This window comes from Ambystoma mexicanum, chromosome 10 (genome assembly GCF_040938575.1).
Source record: "Ambystoma mexicanum isolate Mex_15411 chromosome 10, UKY_AmexF1_1, whole genome shotgun sequence".
Classification (NCBI taxonomy): domain Eukaryota; kingdom Metazoa; phylum Chordata; class Amphibia; order Caudata; family Ambystomatidae; genus Ambystoma; species Ambystoma mexicanum.
Window position 1 is genome coordinate 960,037,039 of NC_090932.1, and position 14,845 is coordinate 960,051,883.

Genomic DNA, 14,845 nt, shown 5'->3' on the forward strand with positions numbered 1-14,845 from the left:
GCCATGCTCACTGAAGAAAAGACCTTCCGAGCCCATCCGTCGAAGTGCTTGTCGTCCCTATCCGGAGGGATGGTAGGGTACGCCTGCTGCCTCGAGGTGACCGTAGCCGCCTGAACCATCAAACTCCCAGGAGTGGGGTGAGTAGGCAAATAGCTGGGGTCGCTAACAGATGGGTGGTACTTTTTTGAAAAATTCTTATTGACCACCGGAAGCGATTCCGGGGCTTGCCATGCCAACACCCTTTTTTGCAACCTAAGATGAAAGGCCAATACCAGGTCAGAGGGGGGGACCTTGGTCCAAGATATCAGTAAGGTCATCTGGAATAAAATCCTCAGGAGGACTGGACCACCCCAACTATTCGGAGACCCTAGACATGAGCCGTCTGCAGGAAGAGTCTGCATGAGCCCCCAGCTCATGCCTACCAAACTCAACTTCCAGAGAAGTGTCCAGGCCACTGGCATCATGGAGGGTCTGCCCCAACTCCTCCAAGGGACTGTCATCCAACAATCCCGGAGCCTCTTCCTGAGAAGCAGGGTCTTCAATCTCCTACCTTTCCTCCTTCAAAAATGTCAGCCAAAGGTCTGGAAAACCCAGCCAAAGTGACAGAAGAGGGTCTGGGGCCAACTACCGGCCTCCCAGACTTAGAGGAAGCCTTCCTAGGCATAACCACCTCCTCTGGAAACTCAGACACATTACGCCCAAAAGGCATCGAGGGCGTCGACGTCAAGGGCATCGAGAACATAGACGTCGAGGCGGTCGATGGCTTTGATGCAAAAATACGCACTGTGGGTGTCGACGCCGCTACAGGCGTGGGCTGATAGGACGGTACAGCATCGTCCGAGTCCGACTGTCCCGGCACCGAACGAGTCAACGCCAGCATCGATACCTCCACAGGCCGCACCGGTCTCGCTGGGAACGAGGACCGAGACCTGGACGCACGTCTCTTGCGAATGCTCTTGTCCACACGGGACCTCGAGGGCTCCCTGTGCGAGTTGCGGCGTGAACCCGAAGGCATGCGAGCCGCGGTTCGAGAGCTTTCTCTGCCAGCTTTGTGAGCAGGCGAGACAAGAACCGTGCCTGGAAAATTGCCATCATTTGCTCTTTAACCCTTTAAGTGCCATGGGTATTACCCCCCAGTGCCAATGCCTTTTTTGGCGATTTCGGTATATATGGCCATTCAATGGCTTGTAACTTTTTTGTTACATGATGATATCTCCGCCAAATATGGCTCCTTTTTTCCCACATGTAGGCGGTCGTAACGCCACCCAGGAATCCTAGGTTGCTGTTGGGGGATGAGAGAAAATAAGCAAAAAGGGCGAACATTTTGGGTTTTTTAAAAAAATGGCAATGACATGTTTCGGTGAGTGGACACTGGGAAATGTCTCTGAAATTGGCTGGAAATGAAGACAATTCTCAGACATTTCGCTCTAGCCACCCACCGAAACACACCGCCAATGACACATGGCCTACCTTCCCGCGTACCCAAACCTGCCCCGATGAGAACGGTACCTCACATGTGTGGGTGCACCTACCGGGGGCGCAAAAGCGTAACCCACTGGTAACCCCAAGCCTTTCGGCACAGCCAATTTTGTTCATGTGGGCAACCTACAGATTTGGGCCTAGGGTGTCGAAGCCAGCAAGGAAAACATGGAACACCATGCATTTCCACAGATTTCTTACGCAAATTGGCCCCGAATTTATTAACCAGAACCCCCGGCAAATACCCACATGGGAGAAGGGTGGTGGGAGAAGGGTGCCCAAGGCCAGGGATATTACCGCCGACTTTGCTGGAGCCCTGGCTGCCCTGCGTTACAGCTTATCCCATATGAAGGAGTCTCGGCAGTGTGCCAATACCTCCCCGAAGGGAAAAGTTGTAATGCAGCCCAGCCGCAACTCCAGGACGGTTGGAGGTGATGTCCTTGGCCTTAGACATCCATGTACCATGTGGGTGTACCGTCCCCTAAATACAGCAGCAGCTGCAGGGAGCCCCAGCAGGATCCCCATTCCTCTCCGGAAGTGACATCTGTAACGTAGAACAGCCAGAGGTGGAGCCTGGGCTTGCAGACGGACAACCCACATGGGAGGGTTCTGCTCCCAGGGAAACACCAATGTTATGCTGGCATGGGGGGGCAATTTGTGGCCTGCCCCTGCAAGTGTGTCCCAGCCCACCCACATATCTGCCCAGACGGCCCATTCCCACCCACAATCCAGCCCCAGTCTCACCCACCCCACTGACAGTGGGCCCTAACCATAGAATAATAAACAGTACTCATGTAATGTTGCAACTGCTCGCGTAGAAAAAGCTGTAAACAAAACAAAAAACAGGTTACCTACGGTCACACCAGCAAAATGTAGCCCTCCCCGGGGCAGAACTGGGGGGCTGTCCTGCACTCCTCCCTGGGCTCAGGCGTCCCTTCCTAGGAGCAGATATCTGGTTCCAGGGAGGGCTGCATGACATGGCACCCACTCCATTGCAGGTGAGGGGTGGGGAGGTCAACGCCCCATCCCATTAGAAAGTTCCCTGTCCCTTAAAATGCGTTCCACCATTTTCCCTTTGATAACCCAACTCCCCTTGGCGCAGAGGGGCACATTGGTGTGCCAATCTGGCCCCGGGGTGCCCAAACCTTATCGCCCACCCACTGGGGGGCCTGTCCCACAATTTTTGGGGGCCCTCTCCCCTCACCCCAAATGGGTGGCGGGGCACCTCATTCAGCCCTCCCCAGGGTTCTCCATGCATGTGGCCCCATGCTTTGGGGCCACAGGGGGGGCACTTACCTAGTAAACGCCCCCCCTCCTCCCACCTCTGTATCACATCCCTGGTCTCTAGTGGTCATTGCTGCCCCTGGATCGAGCATCCTGCGCCCAATCCAGGGGCAGCAATGCTTACAAACAGGGTGTCGTTGGAAAGGGGAGAATCTCCCCTTTCCAACACCATTGTCGAAAAAATCCCTGGTGGCTGGGGCACCCTAACTGCCTCCCCCTTCCCATCACGTTTCTTTCCTCCGTTTTTTAATTTTTTATGCCCCCACCCCTGGGGTCCGATGGTCACTTGTTTGCCCCCTTGGGGTCTTTATATATGTGCCCCCATGCTTTGGGGGTCGGGGGGGGAGAGGGCTGCTTACTATAAGCTGCCCCCCTCGCCCCCACGTCACAAACGTATCCCTGGTGGTCCAGTGGCCATTGCTGGGCGCGGATCGAGCGCTCTGCACACTCTCGCGCCCAGCAATGCGGTCACACAGGGTGTCGTTGGAAAGGGGAGAATCTCACCTTTCCAACAACACCTCCCTCTATCTCCGGCTTGAAATACAGCCAGAGATCGAGGGGGAGAAAGATGAAGACTCACCTATTTTCACCGCAGCAGCCGGAAATGGCTGCTGCGGTGAAAATTACTTTGTTTCACGTCAGCGTGCTTTACGCAGGACGACGTGAAACTGAAGGTAATCCAGCCCCCTGGCAGTGAGGGGGACCTTCCCTTCGCATAGCCCGGGGGTTGGATTACAGTTTTGAGCGATCCCTGATTTGCAGGGATTGTTCAAAACAAGGTGCCAAAAAGGACAAGCCATCTCGTCCTTGGCACTGCTTACGTAATGTCAAGGACACAATACCTCACCCTTGGCACTTACGGGGTTAAAAGCCGCCCACTTCTCCGAGTCGAGGACTTTGTGGGACAGGCTACCTTACGCACGGCACCATCCTCCGAGAACGACGGGGAAGGCGACCAGTGCTTCCTAGAGTGCCGCGAGGACGAGGAATGGCGGGAACCACTCCGGGACTGAGAACCTCGAGCCGCCTCTCGACGCAGAGAGTGGCCCCTAGAGTCGTTGGTGGAAACCCCAGACTTTGATCTGGACTTACAGGACTTCGAGGCCCCCCCGCCCTACCTACCTTGAGATTCCCCTTCCTTTCACACAAGGCCTTGGCAGTTAGAGACCGGCATTTCGAGCAGCAGTCGGTGTTGTGCGACTGCCAGACACCATAAACAAATACGGTGCGGGTCGGTCAACGACATCTTGGACTTGCAGTCCCGGCAAGTCTTGAACCCAGACCTTGGAGTCGCACGGGTCGAAGAAACAGACATCATAAAGGTCGATGAAACACACGAGGTGCGCCGAGTTTCACAAAGCTATACACGTTAGCTATTGGAAAAAACGGAACTGAGGCAACGGGAGCCATATGTCCTATATATTACATCCAGTGACGTCGACCCTCGAGGGACATCGGCTCGACGCCATCGATGCAAGATGCCCTCTGCTGAAAAGTTTCCGAAGTGCACAACTGTGGACATTACTTGTCATAGATGTGGAATATGTCGGAGGACACAATCCCTTCGAAACAAAGATACAAAGTATCATAATTGCATTTCACTGAATTCACAAAGAGTCTCTTAGTAATGATCGATCTGTTTCCCATAAGAATAAGCAAACAGGCAAGGGAAGTAAAGCACAAGGCCTTACTTAGCTCCAGAAAGTCAGGACAGGGTTCAAAACAAACAAAAACAAAGGGTGACCCATAGTAATCTATGGAGTTAAAGTTATAAAAATATTTTCTATTTAACCATGAAGAAAGGTTTTTGTCAACTCCCTTGAAAACATTAGATTGCTGTGTGCTGTGGTCCAAGGTTATGCTGAATGGGTTCTGCAAAGAAGTGCAGTAGTAAAGTATTTGCATTTACTTTACCTTTTTCTTAAAAAGGAGCACTGCTAACAGGTATCTTGACAAATCAGAAGTATCAATTTTCATGCGATTCCTCACCATATTGGCATTTTAAAATTATATGGACACTCATCTTTCGGAGAAACATTTTAATGTGAACACGTGAGCATAGAGATGTTTGTATTAAAACTTACAGAATCTGCTTTACAAATTGTGTTGGCAACATGCCGGCACAACACTTTCAACCAATCTGCTTTAGCAGGCTCCTCTGACGTCAACTGGAAGCTAAACAGCTGGTTTGTCTGCTCTGTTGGAGGCCGAACTACCAATGCAAACGCATTATGACAGTCTGCAATGTAAAAACAATAACTGAATGGTTACTTAAGTTTACAGCAGTGGCAATAACCGCTGTACTTTGTCCTCAAGGGAGCATTGATATTGTGCATCGTTAGTGAAAGATTGACACAAAGTTAGGTTTTTATTTACATGTTTGAAAACCTATTAACATATTGTGATTATACAAACAATTCTTTACACGATAACCCACTCCAAAATGCATCAACTAAAAGCCTGACCACTAGATTACAAAAACAGTACAATAAAAAGTTGTTACGGTTTAGAAATGTGTCATTGATAAAAGGTAAGAATGGTAGAGGCAAGTTAAATTGGCCTTCTGGAAAGTTGTTTGACATTAGCTCATACAGTAGCACGTCCGGATGCATACAAATAAGCTATCTTGAGATTGCTCGGCACACTGCCAGCAAACACTATTAAGAGCTGAACAACAAGACAGTATATTTTAGCACTGGCTTCACAGAAACTCAGCGAGTGAAAACACTGCAGGGTTAATCTTCTGCAAAAAGTGGAATTCATAAACCACCTGTAACCTTTGAAGACTAGAGTCTTGTTCTCCGTTATAGCCTCATAGGGGAAAACATGATTTCAAACGTTCCTGCAGCTCCGAGATCCTCAACCCACCACTTAAAATACCACTTAAAGGATTCCAAGATGGCTGCCGGAACTGAGTAGACGTACCGACGGCAGCTTCAGTACCTGAGGCCTGGTTTGGACACCCCCCCCCCCCCCCGCACCAAGGCACAGCACCTGGAGGTTGGAAAGCACCGGGATCGCGGTGGTACACCCCCGGCATCGATCCAGTGCTCCCCAAGAGACAAAGCTCGGAGGAGCGGGTTCCCCTTCCTCCCCCCCCCCAAGGGGCAATACATGGGCCGAGGGCCAGTACACGGACCAGCGAGGAGGACCCGGAGTCTGGGATTGCACTGGAGTGGTGCGGAGGAGGGGGTGCGGATGATCCCTGCCCCCGACCCTGCAGAGTGTGAGCGCTGACCCGCAGCGCCGTGGGACCATAGTAGTGAGGCCCCCGCAGCGCTTGGGATCTCCTGAGGCGCCATCGAGGAGACGCGGCTCGGAGGTGCTGGCTTCCCTCCTCCTCTCTCGGTGAAGGACAGGTGCCACGTGCCAACCCACAAGGAGGACCCGGGGACACCAGTGCTGCATTGGAGTCGTGTGGCGAGGGGGGTGGGTGATCCCTGCCCCCACCCCCTGCATCTTGCGGAGTGTGTATAGGAGGTCTGCAGTGCTAGGGGGTGGGGGGGAAAGGCCCAGGGAATGCAGAGCAAAGACAGCGGTGGCTGTAGAGGCACGCCAGCGCACCGGAGGGCCTCTGGTATTGGAAAGTACGTGGACTGGAGGAGTGGGGGGCTCCCCCCAGAGAGACATGCAAGTGGCAGCAGTGGCCCGTCGGGGGCAACATTGAGAGGCAGGCAGTCCGGGGAGGCCCGGGAGGAGGGGCAGACGGAGCCCTATAGTAGACGGAACCGCTGTTGGGGACTAGACGCCTGAGGAGCGGGCGCGGGCCCGACTGGCGCCTCCCCTCTGGAAGAGCACCTACGAGAGTGCCCGCTGGGTCCCGCCGGGGGCCCCACTGAGTAGCGGGCAGCAAGTGGGCCCCAGAGCGGCAGACATGGTTCACCAACAGACTGGGCCCCTGGCGGGGACAAGGGGATTAAAGAATGGACTATTGGCTGACTGGTGCCCCCTGTGGTGCTGTCCCCGGCAGACCGAGTGCATCCACCTAGCGAAGCGAACAGGCCCCTGCACGGGGAGGAAGCGTGGGGTGTTGGGTTGCCCAGAGTGGCGGCTGGGAGAGAGTAGGCGCCGGCAGCCCTCGAGGTGAAGGGAGAGGCATTAACAAGGGCGAGGCCCTCGCTGGGCAGAAGACCTTCCTCATAGTGGGAGTGTCCTAGGATCTGGAAGACAGCGACAAACCCCCAACCACCCCAGTCCCCTTGGTAGCGGACAGAAGACAAGCCCCCCCCCAAGCAATAGTGGAAGTGCCGGAGAGATCGCCGATGTGCAACGTCGCAAAGTCACTGAGGTGACCTACCATAAACACCTTCCAGGTCCTTGGGAAGGGCAGGGAAAGCTGTTCATCCTGTGAGTGCACCCAAGAGAACTTTAACTGCGCTCTGGCCAGTAATGGAGAACAGAGGTCGGAGCGAAGAAGGGGGTGATCAGTCTAGGGAGGCCTGGGGTAAGGAAGGACCCGAGGATTTGACCCAGATGAGGAGACAAGAATTCAGAGGAGAAATGCACAATCTGAGGGACTCCCTGGCCAAAACCTTTCAAGAGCAATTTCAACTGATGCGGACCGACCTAAATGCGGCCTTGGGAGAACTGCGACAGGAGACGGCTCAGCTGGGGGAGAGGGCAGACTTATTGGAAAGGGGCCTCCAAGAGTGCGAAAGAGACATCAGCAAACAGTGAGGCCATAGATCGGTTGGACATTGCAAAAAGCAACTTGGAGGTAATTATCGAAGATTTGGAGAACAGATCCCGAAGGGCCAACATCAGGATCATATTGTTGCCGGAGTCCGTTACCGATCAACAACTGAAGGGAGAGGTCCAGGGGATCTTTTGGCAGCTTTCGCCCGGTATAGCCAAAAGGAGGCAGTATTGAGAGCGGCAAGGCAGAGTGAACCGGTGCTTTACAAAGGACTAGAAATCTTTGTTCAAGGACCTGGCCACCAGTACACTGGTGAAGAGAAGGCAAATGGGCCTGGTTGTAAGGGAGTTGGTTAAGAAGGGGATAAAGTACAAATGGTCCTTCCCCTTCGGGTTGGTGTTCGAGTGGGAGGGGAGCCAGAGGCGAGCTACTTCCCTTCAGGAGGCAGCTGATATAATCAGACTAGATATGGAAGAGGGGGAGGCCCGGGGCAAACAAAGGGAGAGCGGCAGACCATGGGAGTGGTACACGGTGGGGGAGGGGCCTCGAGGGAGGAAGAAGGTAGCGACGCGGGGGCCAGCTGCGGGGGTTTCTGGCTGAGTCCAAGAGGGCAATGGGTGGGGCGGCACGGGATAGACAGGGAGCATAGACTCTCGGTTAGAGGCCTTGTGTTGGGGGTGGTGGGATCCGGGGCTTTATATGGGGGCCTGGGAGGACGGAGTTGAAAACATCCTGGAACGAGAGTCCGAGGGGGTGGGGTGGACGAGCAAGGGGGGTGGGGGAAGGGGGTGGACTCACCCTAAGTTGGGGTTTCAGGGTGGGGAAGAGGAGGGGGGAGGCAGGGAGGGCGTATTCAGGGGAGCCACAGTTGTCAATGGAGTAGGTCGGACTCGGGGAGATGGTAGGATGGAGAGGAGAAGGGCAGAAGGAGGGGGAGGTGATCGCCCCCCCCCCACAAGGGGGGGGGTGGTATCTTAAGGGTGAACCAAGGGTGGGGATGGCGAGTTGGTTGGGGAGGGTGCTCTGTGCTTTAACACAGCTTTTAGATGGTTTTCACATAATGTGAGGGGGGCTAAACTCCCCCCTCAAACGAACAAAACTGGAGCACTTTATCAGGTCTCATAAAAGCCAGATGTGCTGGCATTGCAAGAGACTCATTTACCACGGCGGGACCAGGACCGCTTGCGCTTGAAGGGCTTTCCCCAGATACTGTTCGCATCGGGCCTACCAAAGAAAGGGGGGGGTAGCCCTGGCCTTTGGGAGGGGGAATCAACTTTAGACCCCAAGATATCCTTAGAGATCGTAATGGGAGATACATTATGGTGAGGGGGGAGATAATGGGCTCGTGCTACACCATTGGTTCGGTGTATGGTCCTAATGTGGGTCAAGACCAGTTCTTGGGTGAAATCCTGGGCACCTTAGAAAAGTTTGCGAGGGGAAAAGTGATACTGATGGGGGATTTCAATCTTGCTTGGGATAGGAGGCGAGACCAGTCCCGGCATGAGAGTGGAGGAGTTGGCGGGGTGGCCCCTACCCGATTGAGGGAGAGATGGGAGGAGGCTGCGCTACGAGATGTATGGCACGCATTACGGGGAGAAGAGGAGGGGTTCACCTTTCTCTCTGATGTCCACAGAACCGAATTCCGCATTGATTACATCTGGGTATCCGCCAGCCTGATGGGGGCGGTCGAGGTGAGCCCTCTGGGGATAGCCGACCAAAAAGTAGTTCAGATAAAAATGCGGCTTGGGAGGCGAAGGCCGCGGGTGTGGAGCTGGGAACTCCTGAGGGATCAAGTGTTACGGGAGGAGATAGGAGGCAAGATCCGGGACTTTGAGAGGAGCAATGGCTCGGACACAAGACAGAGCACAAGGTGTGACGCCTTCAAGGCGACTTTGGAGGGGGGAACTCATCGCTATAAAGGCGGAGAGAAACAGGCTACTGAGAGGTTTAGAAACTCAGCTGGAAAAGGATGTCGAGGCTGCCAGGGCGCGGGTATGGGAGACGCCTACTAGGAAGGCGTACAGGGAGTATAGGCTGGCGGAAGGCCAGCTGGGGATCCTGAGGACCAAAAAGGCGGAAGAAGCTATGCTCAGGGTGAGGCAAAAATTCTACGCAAAGGCTCATAAGGCAGATTCACTTCTGGCTCGTCCCCTGAGGGGACGAAGGGAGCAGAATTGTAAAATGGCCATAAAGGATGATGGGGGTAAGAGACTCACTCGGGCAGAAGAGATAAAGGGGAGACTAGTTGAATTTTATGAAGCGCTGTACTCTTCACAGTGCCCACGCCCGCAGAAAGAGTTCTTGGGGAACCTGCCTCTCCCGCGATTATCTAGGGAGGAAGGCAAACAGCTGGGCCGACCCATCACGGAGGATGAAGTGAGGGCCACCATAGTGTCACTCCCCATAATTACCCCTACGATGGAGGAGGCCAACATTTCACTCATCTATAAAGCGGGAAAGGATCCGGAAGAATGTACTTCCTACCGCCCCATTGCTCTTATAAACACAGAGGCAAAGATTTTTAACAAAATACTGGCGAAGCGCCTGGAAAAGCACCTACCCTCACTGATCCACCGAGACCAGGAGCGTTTTGTGCTGGGGAGGAAAACCGCCGATAATATCAGGAGGGTGGCCCATTTGGCGGAGAAGTCCCGTAAGATGACCACTCCGGCGATCATCTTGGCGATTGACGCTGAAAAGGCGTTTGATCGGGTGGAGTGGTCGTTCTTATTCCAGGTGATGGAAAGAATGGGCTTGGGGACTGTTAGGGAGGATTCTCTCTTTAGGCTGAATTTCCTAACCTAGTGAGTCCCCCAGCAGCTTTGCTGGATTTCTGGAGTTTGTTTTTTTCCTCCTGCCAAGAGGGAGACTCTCTTTCTCCCACTCTTGGACATGATTAATGGTATTCCTTTGATTGGTAATGTGTTTTATGGGCTATGGGGTCCTTTACTCCATAGGGTCTCATGTGTTTTTCCTATGTGTATTACACAGCACCCTCCGTGCAGTAGCACAGGGGTGTCATAGTGACACCCCACCATAGACTTCATACCCTGGGACTGACTACTGTCTCCCAGGGCATGTAAAGTCACCATTGGCTTTACTAGTCCCAAATCATTAACAGAAACCAGTACAAACCATCATATTGTGGACGTACTGGTCAGGGAAATTCGGTTGCCCTGGGGTCTGTTAGTCGAGGGGGCACGTCTCCGTCCCCCCTGATCGAGTTTTGGCTGGTAGCAGTGGAAACTACTTTATATTCGACCGCAAATATTTTCCTATGGGATTTTCCCATTGTTCGAGGCTACCAACTTTAATTATTTAATTCTCATAGCCTCGAGCATACTGCCGGTTTAATTAATATTAATTCTCCGGTTGGTATTTTTTGCCAAGACTCGATTCTAAAGTGGCGTTTGTGTTCTCTTCTGTGACTCCAACCCAAGTTGAGCCCTTTGTTCCACTTTTTGGCAGGCTTCTCCACAGAAGCCTCCAAAAGTGGTGCCACTCTGTGGTAACAGGGGGTGTGGGAGGGGGTTTAGGCACCCTGGACCGAGTTACCTTGGTAACTCAGGTCGCACTCTTGTGTGATTGGCCCAAGTGGTGAGCCGGCCGGCTCACCACTTAGCATGTTTCAGTGACAGCTAGGCTGAGTGAATGGGGGTGTGCTGCATAAAAGCAGGGCTTTGGGGACTGGAACTTCAGAAGTCGCCACAGTACCTGAGAAGCTGAGCCGACCTACCACGACGACACCAACGGTGGAGCCCTGTGGAACCGACTCACCACTTCCCGACGACAGAGAAGATCTCCCGGCTGGAGAGGCTTCTTCCCCTGACGGGTGGGCACAACCAGTTTACCTTTCTTTCTTCGCACCCCAGCCCGGTTTGTGGTCGAACTGCCTGTGCCAAGCACCCCGGCAGCCGGATAGCCACTCACCACTGAACCGCAAATCACCGGACCGCTCCTTGTACCTGAGAAACTCAGCGGCTGGTTTTTTCCCTGGCACTGCAACGACTCCCATCTTCCTCCACGACGAGATACTCTCTTCCCCCGGACGAAGCACCGACTTCCATCCGCTGCCAGGAACAACTGCCCCTGCTGGAGCGTTCTCACCACTTTAAGGTACCGTGTCCGCCAGGCCTCCCTTTCTAAAGATTGCAACAAGGTAATAATAACTCCTTAACCTTCTGGACTGGGCTGGCGGCCTTGACCCTCTAACTGGTCCCTTTCCTTGGTCCAACTCCTTTTTGAACCGTTACAAGACTTTTGTGCACTGCAACCGTGTGACCTTGGACACATTTCGTTTTGATCCTCTTAAAGCGGATCCAGCCTATTGAATCTGAATTCACGGTGCTACTTTGCCTTTCCCTCTTGTGTGTTCGTGAAAAAGTGTTGAGATCTGTTTCAATGTATTCTCTGCTTTTCTCTCCCTTTTTAAAACGAACTATTAGAGTACCATCTACGTTAAGCGCTCACAGCTGTCTGAAAATAAGTGGGGCTTTACTTAAGACGGGTCTAATATTCTTTTAAGGGAGTGTATATCTTTTAGTGACCGTGTTTTTGAATTGCTTACTATTAGTGCCTGTGTTTTTTTCTAGATGTGGTTTTAAATAAATAATGATCTCTTTTATACCAAGCCCTGGTCAGTGTTTGCTTGTTCTGTCTTCTCTTGACCTATTGCGAATACTCTGTATACTGCCTAACTCTTCTTGAGGGAAGTCTGACTGCTCAGCCACAGCTACCAAGCGAATCTGTGTGGTACAGACTGCTACCAATTGGGTTTACTGCCAAACACCTGTAGTCCTAAATCTTTTGCAGTGGTCCCAGAGGGAACTGCACAGGTTTCTGCCTAACAGGGACGGGGTTTATAAACATGGTCACTGCTAATTATAAGAATCCTGTGTCGCGTATTTTGGTAAATGGGGAAATGTCTCAGCCAGACTGATGCTGGCAATACGAGAGGATGAAGATATTCGGGGTATACCATTCGGGGGGGGCCCAGCATAAGGTTGCGGCTTTTGCCGATGACATGTTGCTCTCGCTAACAAACCCAAAGGAGTCCATTAAGGCAAGCATTGATCTACTAACCAAATTTGGGGAGCTCTTAGGTTTGCGAGTTAACTTCCAGAAGTAAGAGTTAATGAATCGGTCCTTAGGGGAGCAAGAAGTGAGGGAGACAAGGGCAATCTCCCTGTTTAAATCGAGTCCGAACGGGCTGCGAAACTTGGGGGTCAGGATAACTCCCTCGTTGGCGGGCTGGTTTGGGGCAAACTATGAGCCCATGCTATTGGCAATCAAAAAAGACCTAAGAAAATGGGGCACCCTAAAGATATCTTGGTTGGGAAGGGGGGCTGTTCTCAAAATGGTGGTTCTCCCCTGTGTACTCTATTGCAGGCCATTCCCCTGCCGGTCCCGGAAAGTTTTTTAAAGAATTAGATCGGGCAGTCAAGGAATTTGTCTGGGAGGGTAAGAGGGCGCACTTGTCCAAGCGACTACTAATGGAGTCTAGGGGGCAAGGGGGGGGCCTGGCTTTCCCAAACTTTCACCGCCATCATGAAGCAGCACAGTTTAGGGTAATCAGGGAATGGTTTTCGATGGACTATCTTAAGCATTGGGTGAAAATGAATAGAGCTGTAGCTCGGCACCATTTGGGGAGGGGGTGGGGGGGTGTGGGGGGGGGAGTACTATGGCTCCCACGAAGGCTGAGACCACCCCACGTTTGAGTGCGATTACAAAGGGAGTGGTGGACTGTTGGGACAGGGTGGTGGAGAAGCGGAGGATTACGATCTTCCCATTGCCGTTCACTCCAATCTTCAATAACGGGGACTTCACATCGGGGTTGGAGAGGGAGGTGTTTCTGAAATGGGAGAGTGGGGGCTGTAGAACTCTGAGGGACATGTTCAGTGGTGCAAAGGTCAAAACGTTTGAGGAATGCAAGCAGGAGTTCGGGGTGGGAGAGCGGGAGAGGCACCGATACTTCCAGATCAGGCACTGGGGAATGCCTGCAGAGGTAAGAAAGGCTGCGACCCAAGATCTAACGCAATTTGAACGGTTTCTAAAACGCACGAGGGGTCCAGAGGGTTAATCTCGGACCTATATAGGCAACTAGAGTTTGCCGGCCCGAAAACCATCTGGGCGTACATGAGGGGGTGGGAACACCAACCGGGAGTCGGAATGGGACAAGAGGGCTGGGAAAGGTTATGGAAGCAGATCCCAAAGGTGGCAAAAGCGATCCAGTTGCAGGAGGCCTGGCTGAAGTATATATATGGCTGGCATTACACTCCAGCCTGCCTACACGCGATGTACCCAGCAACCTCGGGGAAGTGCTTGTGGGGAGGAAGGTACAGCAACTCACATTTGGTGGAAATGCCCATTGTCTGGCCTTTTTGGTGCAATTTCACACGGGCCCTTACTCAGGCACTGGAGGAGGGAGCCAGCCAAGATCCCTGGGAGACATTACTGGGGAAAAGAGGGCAAGGGGGCAATGAGGAGAGGCGAGGTAGTATGAAGGCGAAAGTGATTTACACTTTGGCTGCAATGGCCCTTATTGCACAGAGGTGGAAGACCCCTACGATTCCGAAAGAGCAAGGCTGGTTCAGGAAAATGTGGGATATAGTCTCGATGGAATGGGCAACCTATGCCGCCAATAATAAGTTGAAGAACTTCTCTGCGGATTGGGGAGAGACACTGGCCTATCTTAAATGGGAATTTGGGGAACAATGGTGCCCTCAAGGACTCAAACTGTTGGACATCTATGGTTAAAAATTTGGAAGGAGAACGACTGGGTGGGAAGGACCATTGGCGCTGTGGCAAGGGTTAGGGGGGGGCGGGAATCAGTTCGATCCTGTTTGGATCGGTTTTCTCTTCCTTGTTTATTATGATGAAAATAAAAAGTTTTAAAAAAATACCACTTAAAGACATTATTTATTAGGCTGTCATCAGCAATTTATTTTTATTTTTTAAATACAATCAATATTTCCCTCAAAGTTGAATTCAAGCAAAATATTCCCAATCAATATAAAATAGGTTAAAAAACTACACATTTCCCTACACTATCTATTTTCCAGAAAGCAGATTTAACAAATCCACACATCCATTAATACATAGAAACCTCCTTGCCTCAGCGGTAGTTCTAATATTGTGATTAATAAAATGGCACCTAAGCCATAAATTTTGCATATCAACGAAGTGATTGCTAATCAATAAAATATAACAGACTTTCGGTATCCCCATATCTACACAGAAAGCCTAGTGTTTGCAAGCCAACTCATACGAACCCTTAAGGATAAAACTTCCAGTCAGACCACTTGAAGAGACATAACTGCACAGGCGCAAACTGAGCAGATGAAGGTGTAAACAATTAGGTCCCACAAACTGCTTGGGTGAAAAAGTGTGAAGTCTTTCAGGAACATTATCATCAATGAAACAGACGTAGAACACTGCCTCTCGAGT

General features: G+C 52.1%; 1 protein-coding gene across 6 annotated transcripts in view; it reads right to left on the reverse strand.

The window, feature by feature from the left end:
- Positions 1-14,845, reverse strand: part of ECT2 (epithelial cell transforming 2) — a 1,267,500-nt gene that overhangs the window by 395,973 nt on the left and 856,682 nt on the right. For all 6 annotated transcript variants that reach the window (XM_069618731.1, XM_069618732.1, XM_069618729.1 and 3 more), the window contains one exon: positions 4,848-5,002. In XM_069618731.1, coding sequence (XP_069474832.1) covers positions 4,848-5,002 — 155 coding nt within the window. The remainder of the gene's footprint in view (positions 1-4,847; positions 5,003-14,845) is intronic.